At 37.3% G+C, this 9,322-nt stretch overlaps 1 protein-coding gene across 1 annotated transcript in view; it reads left to right on the top strand.

Moving 5' to 3' along the window:
• Positions 1-256: 256 nt before the first annotated feature.
• Positions 257-9,322, top strand: part of sema3e (sema domain, immunoglobulin domain (Ig), short basic domain, secreted, (semaphorin) 3E) — a 37,166-nt gene continuing 28,100 nt past the window's right edge. The window contains exon 1 of the mRNA XM_046865034.1: positions 257-994. Coding sequence (XP_046720990.1) covers positions 889-994 — 106 coding nt within the window. The 5' untranslated portion in view covers positions 257-888. The remainder of the gene's footprint in view (positions 995-9,322) is intronic.

The raw sequence follows: 9,322 nt of genomic DNA, 5'->3' as shown, positions 1-9,322 counted from the left end.
AAATACCAGCAAATTGTGCTGTGATGGATGACTTTTATAGGGAGATCAAAAATTATGCCAAAGAAAATAACAGAGATGAGGAACAGGTGACACATGAATTATGGTTGTGGAGAGACGCTTTAACCATCAGCTTAAAGAAAATGACTAAATAGTGAATAGAGAGCTCGAAAGAGGGAGAGGGAGGAGGAAGGAGAGAATGAGAATGAGAGAGAGAGAGAGAGAGAGAGAGAAGAGAGAGAGAGAGAGAGATAGAGAGAGGGCTTGGCTGGAGTCCATGTTAGCAGCAGGGGAGTGGAGCAGTCAGTAGGGGAGGAACACCGAGTGGCACGTGGAGAGGCAGTATTTCACTGAGCTGGAGGAGCTACAGAGCTGCGGAGGAGGAGAGAGAAAAAGAAAGAGGGAGAGAGTGAGAGAGAAGAGAAAAGGTGGAGGCAAAACACAAGGCTTCTTCTCCTTAGTAAGCAAGTGAGCAGTGCTCCAAAATCAGCACAGCACCCTTGACTGACACACACTCGTGCGTACACACCCACACCCAGCACTTCTGAGGTTGTGGAATGCGCCTGTTGTGGTGGAGACTGACAGGGCAGGCAGCCAGGGTTGAGTCACAGCACTGCGCTTTCTATAGAGGAACGCCGGCTGCGCCCCTGGAAACACACACACACATACACACACAAAGCTTTGCACATTCAAAACACCACTGAATGCTACGGACATCACCCAGATACCTCCACGCCCAAGGATTAATGCACAAGTGATGCTCCAGTGACTGCATGCAAACTGGAAGCACAACTATCATCTCTGCGCTGGATGATGGATGCTCCTTGTCCTGGATGGTAGGCATTGAGGGACATTTCTATAGGATTGTGTCTACGTTGTCTGAGTGTCAGGATGGCTGCAGGGATCTGGACCCTTGTACTTTTCGTGGCACTGTGCAAAGAGTCTTCTGTACGTGGAGCAAAGAATAACTATCCAAGATTACGGCTGTCCCATAAAGGTAAGCAGGCAACAGGTGTATGTATGGGTGCATGAATTATACATTTATTAAAAGTGTCATTATAATACATTTAATATTGTCTTATTATATTGATATTAATTTACATGAACTGCAAGTAATCTGGATCAGTGGATGATCCCATGGAAGTGTGTCCCTGGTCGAGGGGATCTAATGATGCGAGCAAGTGGATTGTTATGCATGGCTTCTGCGCTTCTTTACGCAGGATGAACAGATTAACACACTGCATAATTTACTAGGCTTTTCTAACATCCTGTCACTCCACATTTCTCAGATAATCAGTCATTAGACTCAATAGATCTAGAGTGAACTACGCCTTTGGAAAAAAAAAAGCTACACTAATTGTATTAAAGGTTACACATGATAAATATCTTCAATCATAATATATATTTCATATTCATATACAGTACACTTCATATACAGTAGTGGTTATTATGACTTATGTAGTGTTTTTAATGTCTTTATGTTTTGTGGCACTGTATAATACTTTTACATTTTGAAGAATCCAAACTCACATATAGTGCAGTACTACATGGTATATTTTGGTGTGATATTTATATGAGATGTATGGCCTCTTTGACCCCTTAAAAAAGGGATTTTAACTAATTAATTTTAAACTGAATTGTATGTAATACCAACAGGACCATTTATAAACACATTTTTTATGACACTTTTTCAGCACATACAATTATTTAACAATATAATACACTGTATATCCAGTAGTTTTTTAAATGAATTACATGTACATATATAGCATACTCTAAATATTTCAATTGTGTAATATATTCTCAATCGTTACACCCGATAACAGTAGTGTTGTCCAAAATCCATCATATTAAAGTTCTGTGTAAAGATCAGTCAAATCTTGAATCTAAAATTTAACATAAAAAATATTAATTAAATTATATGTAAATGTTCCCCAGATCATGTATATAGACATACGATGACATCAATATTACTCCAAATTTCCTTTTTATGAAGCTTGATTTTACACATGATACAACCTTCCCTTTTTACAAACAAAGTAAATTTCTTGAGCGAAAATTGTTTATACATTACCTCTTTGACTCCCTTTAAAAAAGCTGTTTTGTTGTTGTTGCTCTGTGGCATGGTGGTTGAGCTTCTACAATGTGGCTTTCTTTAAACTCTAGTGGTTCAGTGACAGAGCATCAGCCACTCGCTTTGTTATGCTGGTGACTATCTTGCTGTTTATAGTAGAAAGATGAGGGCACATTTTGTAGAATGCTTTATAGACTACCATTAGGGAATCCTGTGTGTGTGTGTGTGTGTGTGTGTGTGTGTGTGTGTGTGTGTGTGTGTGTGAGAGAGACTTTGATCTCTCTGCTGTGGAAAGAATGCTGTATAAAAACCCACAAGGTAAAATGGTCATGGTTGAAGACAAAGCATAGACTGTAGATACTTAAAAAAATGTCACACTTCAGCTGTTCGGCTTTAGATATTGTAAAGCTTTCTGGGGTCTGATCTGCATTTTACCACAATATGCTGGTTAATAACATGATGAAGCAGTAAAATGAAATAGCTATGAGTCACAGCAAGATGAATGACATGCTCGAAAAGAAGCTCCTCCAAAAAAGACACTGTTCTCTTTATATCTTTTACCTTCTTTTGACTTCCCTTTTTTTATCAGGCGTCGACACTGACACTTTCTTTCTCTCTATGCAAAACAGTCTATCTTTTACTGTTTACTTCACACGCCGTTTCTCACCCGTTCCATGGCTTTGCTCTGTGCATGCCTGAACTGATAAATCGTGCTTTGCCAAAAGCAGGGAAGTGTGTTCAGCAAGCATCCTATCATTACAGAAGGAACAACATTTGGCTTTTAAAGAGGTTGTCAATCTGTTGCCAGTGTGAGGAGCCAAAATTGTTTGGCGTGCGCTGAGGGATTCGAAGACCTTGGAGGAAGCTACAGGAGGGAGTCGTGCACTACGATTTCTTGGGTTTCACCCTTGAGATATTAATATGTCTTAAATTATAGTCTGATTGAAAACAGGGACGTAATTTCAGTCAGCTTTGCTGTAATCTGTCAGCAGCTGCAAAGTGCAAATTTAAATGTTTGCCTTAAAAGACCTGACAAGAACCTGTGGCAACATGGCTTAATTTAGATTAATTAGATGTTCTTACAGCGTCTCTATTTTTTCAGGGCTGATTTTCTGTTTTACAACTTTTCTTCATGTCTGAATGCAGTTCCATTTGCCATCGGATCACTGTTTTTTATGTTATTTTTATGGGTTTTTTTAATGTTTTTTGTTATTGATAGCTTTCAGGGTACAGGTTGCTTTAAAACATTCTCACAGATATCATCTCTATCAGTTTCTGTTTAAGGAAAACCAAAGAGATTTTTTTTTTGCAATTGTAATTAGTAAAGCATCCAAGATAAACCATGTTCTAATCTTGAGATACAAAATGGCATTATAATATGTTGAGCAATTTGGTTTGGTCAAAATAATCTCTGATATAATCTCTTATTGAGTTCTTTGGCTAGGAAAAAAAAAAGAAAAGCAAATATTTATTCTCAAATGGCTTCATGAGCACGTAATAACATTGGATTGGGCGAAGCTTTCAACAATCAAATGTCGTAATGCGTGGAATTCATTTCTCAATCACCGTGATTAGATCAAAGCATGAACATATGGCATGTTGGCTTCAACTCTGCGGATTCCATTAAGGAACATATCCAAAGTGGCAGAAACAATGAGCTTATTTGCAAAGACAAAAGTCCAAATCCATAAGAATCGACATGATTTTATAAATGCCAAATACGAGTTAAGGTTAAGCTGACGTGTTGAGTTGGTGGGGTTTTCCTGCACAATTATTTGTTTGAAAGCAGTCAAAATCCTTCTTGCTCATTTTATTTTGAACAAATGTTTCAGTAACTAGTGTAGTCTGGGACCAAAATCAGATCAAAATGTGTTGGTCAATTTTATCAACTTCATTTTATGTATACATAATTAAAACAGGGTTTGAGTGAAGTTGCGGGGTTGATCGTCATATTAGTAACTCCGTGGTAAATGCTTTCACTTTAAATTGGCAAAAACATAGCTCTGAGGTTAAATAGAGCCACACAGTTGAGCAACTTTCCAGCATTTTGGGTTAACACATTTTTTTTTTTAAAGATTAGAAAATTCCGCTTAAAGAAAACCCATCCACTTTTGAGACATGGAAATTGTTTAACCCAAATCCTTCAAAACACGTCAATGCTACATTCCTGGTCTGACAATCAACTTGCATCTCTACCGTGGTATTTTTTATAGACGATTGCACTACTTGCACTACACAGATGGGGACAAAGGGGTGGGTGTTTTAAATCTTCCAGCGCTGTACATTTATCCCTAAGCGAAATGAGTTTAAATCTTTTCCAAACATTATTTAAAAACACTTCCACCTGGTTGTGCAGAGTGGGACTCTGTTTTAAGTGATGTCATGCTGTTATGACAGAGTTAGAGTTTCTTGCATTACCTTGTGTAAATAAATCTCTCGGGGTGTACCATGGCGTCGTCGAACATTTACTTTTCACAAAATTTAAACACTCGGCTGCCAAAAGCTCTCCAGAGCTTTCAGGATGTGTTTGAGCTACTTAAGAGGAGGCTGTTTAATTAATAACATGTATTTATTAACAGTAACAATGCTATTGTCCAATATGCTATGGGACCAATGCTACTGGCATAAAGAGTTTTAAACAATAGGAAAAAAAAGTTGGTAAGCATTGCTGCCTCAGATTTCTAACTGTTTAACACACAGCAAACTGAAAGATTGCAATGCTGATCAAAGGGTGCTGTTATACCACTGCCTGCCAATGGACTAGCACCCTTGGTGTTATTTTACAGAACTTTTTGGCAATGGTGCAGATGGTAGCTGGTAGCACTAAAGATCTGTGCTTTGTTTTAAACCCGATAGCTTTAAACTGATAGTGTAACAACCCAAACGTCAGCTCAGGTTGCATGTAGGTTGAAACCATAATTACTGGCGCACCACCCCAGACTGCCGTGTAATTTTAAACCATGCTTTAAGTCGAATAAATGCCTATCTATGTTCCGATGGTCTTAAACGGTTATTCTCAGTTGTTTGAAAAAAAAAAAGGCAGCAGATCAGGAAATCTTAGTTTAACAAAAGATTGTGCATATAATACATGTGGGAGCAGTAGCTGTTTAATAATTCAAATATCCAGCATTTACACCTGAGCATGGATAAGCATGGACTGAACTGAGGTTTTATTTATTTATTTATTTATTTATTTATTTATTTTTGACAGTTCCTAAACCTTAGCTACATCACTTAAGTAAACTAGAGATGTGTGTGGAACTGGATGTTACTATGGATGTTGCTATATTAGTTTGAGTATTTCAGAAACTACTGTCCTTCTCGGGTTTTCATCTACAATGATTTAAAAAAAAATGGTTGTTAATTAGGGAGGTCACAGGAAATTGGTGACACTTATTTGAAAAGATTTAAAGTCTAAGGGATCTCAAATAGCCACTGTTTAGAAAAGTGCAGAGGTGCATATCAAAATGTACAACATGTTGAAACCTAAGAAAGCTGGGCTACAATGTCAGAAGAGCATGCTGGGTTTGAATCATGTCATCCTTCAAATCCGTTAATTATGAAAGCTGGTCGTAATTCTGGGACAATCAATAAAACAGTTTGACGTTTAGGACTCCTAATTTTCTGACCTGGTCATTAAAAGAAATGAGGAGGATCGTTTCGTCTCTGCTGTGACACTAAATCTATGTTGCTTCCTGCCACATTGCTACCGGTAATTAATTAAAGTACTTAGAATAGCGACAAGTTCACTCCGGCTGGAGTTCTGACCTCACACACTGGCAATGGCACAAGGACACATCCAGCAGATCTCTCTGTTTCTGCCTCTGCTATCACACCACCCCCTCTTCTTTTCTTGGCATTTCTCCTGAGAGCTAAAAGAGGTCTATTTTACCCAATAAACCCATCACTTCCTTTCAAACATTGGAGCTAAGTGGTCGTCATGGAGACAACTTCGTGCAGAGAAAAAAAAGAGTGAGAGATAAAGAGGGAAAGGAAGTTAGAGATTAAGAGTTCACTATAAACATCACAAGCAATGCCAGAAGAAGAACATGAAGGCAGCCCTTACATAAGAATTAAAACATGATTTTCTGCCTGGAGCAAAAATGTATTATCTGTCTAAAGGAAATAATACCAGATTAGATCAGCCTTCAGTCTGGCTCTTCACTTATTAAACCTTAACCAAGACTCAATCATGAAGCATGAAGGTCATTCCACTTCCAGTCCTTCTCTGTCCTCTTCTCATCTGATCTCAGATCGTCTTCTTCAGCTCCCCCAGAGTTTTCCCGTCCTTCAGTTTCCCATCATCTTGTCAGTACACACATTATCTCCACTCTTGTTCATGTGGCATTTGTCTTGGGTCACGACGTCTCATTCAGACACTTCACAAAAGGCCATAATGAAAACAGAGTAATCGTCTTTGACTCTGATGAGACTTCCATCTGCCTGTTCTCCCACAGCCAAAGCAAGTGATAGGGAATATTCATACTGCCTTTTTTCCCTCCTCTTTTGAGTAGACATTCATTCAAACCACTTGAATGAACAATTTTCAGAGTCCATGTTCCACTCCAAGTATCCTGCTGCCTCACTAGCAGTAGTGAAAAGCAGGAAGATTCTAACTTGAGTAAAAGCACTGCCACTATAGTACTAGTTCACTATTTAAGTATAAATTGTAAAAAAAAAAGTTATTCAACTTGCAAATTATGTCTGCAATTATTCCTACAATTATATACTATTATGTTTTAGGAATTTTATATACTATTTAGGAATTTTACTATTATTCCAACACAACTGTTCCTAAAATAGGTCTATATATGAAGAAGAAAATTGAATAACATTAACTAACCAATAAGCTATGCTGATGTAACAGGCTTTTTTTCTCACATGTACATTGCAGGACTGTGAAATTCATTCTTCACATATCCCAGTGAGGTTAGGAAGCTGGGGTCAGAGTGCAGGGTTAGCCATGATACAGCACCTTTGGAGCCTTGCTAAAGGGCCGATGAGTGGCAGCTTGGCAATACTGGGGCTTGAATTTTAAACAAATATCTCAGAGCCTTCACCACTGAATTACCACTTCCCCTGATGTGAACAATATATATACAAAAATATATAAAAAATTATTTCAGTAGCTTTCTGTGTTTATCATCTAGCTACTGTAGTTAGCTTGTTCATGTAAATAATGCTCTTTGTATATTCTCCTGGATGTTACTTGTAGGCTGTAGCCGTACCTTATTATATTTAAAACCGCATTCAGTCACTGCTAGTAATCAACCTGACATCTTAAGGCAAAATACTGAGCTTCACATTATAAAGCATCAGGATCTATCAGGATCTATAAAGCATCTAGGCTGGATATTAATAAGTGCATTGACAAGATCTTTATTCAAATAATTATTTGGATCATTTCCATGCTACTTCCATTTATTAAGCAGTTCAATTTGAAGAGAACTGATGAAATTGGACCTGAAATGCTCATCTGTCTCCACTGTCTCAGACATTGCTGCTGCTGCTGACTAAGCATTTGGACACTACATTGTTTTGATTAGATCTTGATTAGAATTGAATCATATTTAAACATGTGGATTAAACTGGATTAAAATGACGTATGGTGACTCAGATTATTATTATGTGTGTATTCTTATTAAAAATATATGCAAATCTAATTAAATTAATTCAAGTCAGTTGTTTTTTCTATCACCCTGTTGTGTTTGCGTTGCATAAAAGTGAGAGCAAAAGTGCTGATGTAATTACACTGAAAATAAGTACATTGAACCATGTTCACTATTCTTAGTGTTTTAGTGACATTTCCCTTAGGATTGGCTTTTAAGTAAAGACCAATCATCTTTATGAGTCTAGATGAATTGCAGTGTAGCATCAATCACTCATTTACTCTCACTGTAGGGCTGTTTACAGCATGACAAGATTTACAATGCGCTTTTAGTGTTCTGAAATCAATAACTAATCAAAATTTAAAGCTTCTCCTTGTTATCCAATGTACACTCATTTCTCCTTTTCCCACTCAATCACTGTGTCACGTTTCCGAAGACTTTTCCGCTCACAGCTACTGTTCGTTGAATTTTTTTCAACTTGATCTTTTCCTTTGAGTTGAATTCGCTTTCTGTCTTTTAACACCTCGACTGCACATGATGAAAGTCCATTTCTATTTGAAGTGTGATCGGTGTAGACTTTGGTGCTTCCAAGTCCCATTTCCTTTAAGCTTCCTTCCTAAGAGCTGACTGAGAACGTTTCTAACCCAGGTGGAGAAAATAATAGGGAATTAAAAAAAAAAGAGGGGGAAATTCCCACAGTAAACCTTCAAAGCATTCCTTTGTACACATGTATAGGCAGTGCATATGATTCTAAGTGGAAATGTTCGTTCGATCACATACAGTAATTACTGGTTTTAACCTACGCGAGTTGAGATCTTGGAAATATGTTAAAGGTTGTTAAAAGAATTTATGATATACAATTGTTTTCCCACATTTTATATTCTAAACCATGGTTGAAAATGTGAATGAGATTTAGCTCAACCTGAGACACATGTGCACACATACTGAAGCTATTTCTGCAGTTTAAACTATTAGGTGAGATATTAAAAAAATCTGTTTCCCAGGTATGATTCCGTGACTACATATTGGTATTTTATAACTCCACTTAATAACATAAACTGTTACATACTTTTAAATTAACCTTACAAAATAAGTTCACATTCAAGAGAGCTTGAATATTGATGCTTTTTCATCAGTCATTTGAATAAAGATGTAAGAAAATGCAACTTGTATGCTTATTACATTTAAACTTCACATTTTACCCGATTCTTCTTCAGTTTGTCTTACATAAATTCCTCAGCATGCATCCTGTCTGACCTCTAAGGCAATGAGTTTGATTGATGCATGCTCTCTGTTTCCACAGAAGAAGAAGTACAGGCAATGTGTGTTTGTACATCTGTCAGTCACTTTGGTTAGCTCGGTATCAGAGCAGCAGGGAATCTGGGTTTATCTTGTAGCAATTGGGAAACAGCAGCTGAGTGTTATTTTTGCTTTTGATGGTGTGTGTGTGCTATCTGTCTGGACACCCAATGTTATTAGCATGAGCCACAAGCCAGAATAGCTAAGCAGGGTGAAAGGTCAAAAAGTTTTGTTCCTAAAAAAAGAAAAAAAATCTTGATTGATGGAATTCTTTCACAGGATAATGAAGTGAGGATGCAGTTGGTTATGGAAAATACTGTATAATCAATATCAATTATTTTTT

The sequence above is a fragment of the Silurus meridionalis genome, chromosome 13, assembly GCF_014805685.1.
Source record: "Silurus meridionalis isolate SWU-2019-XX chromosome 13, ASM1480568v1, whole genome shotgun sequence".
Taxonomy (NCBI): Eukaryota; Metazoa; Chordata; class Actinopteri; order Siluriformes; family Siluridae; genus Silurus; species Silurus meridionalis.
Note: the sequence above shows the minus strand (reverse complement) of the source record. Positions and strands in the feature narration are given on the sequence as shown.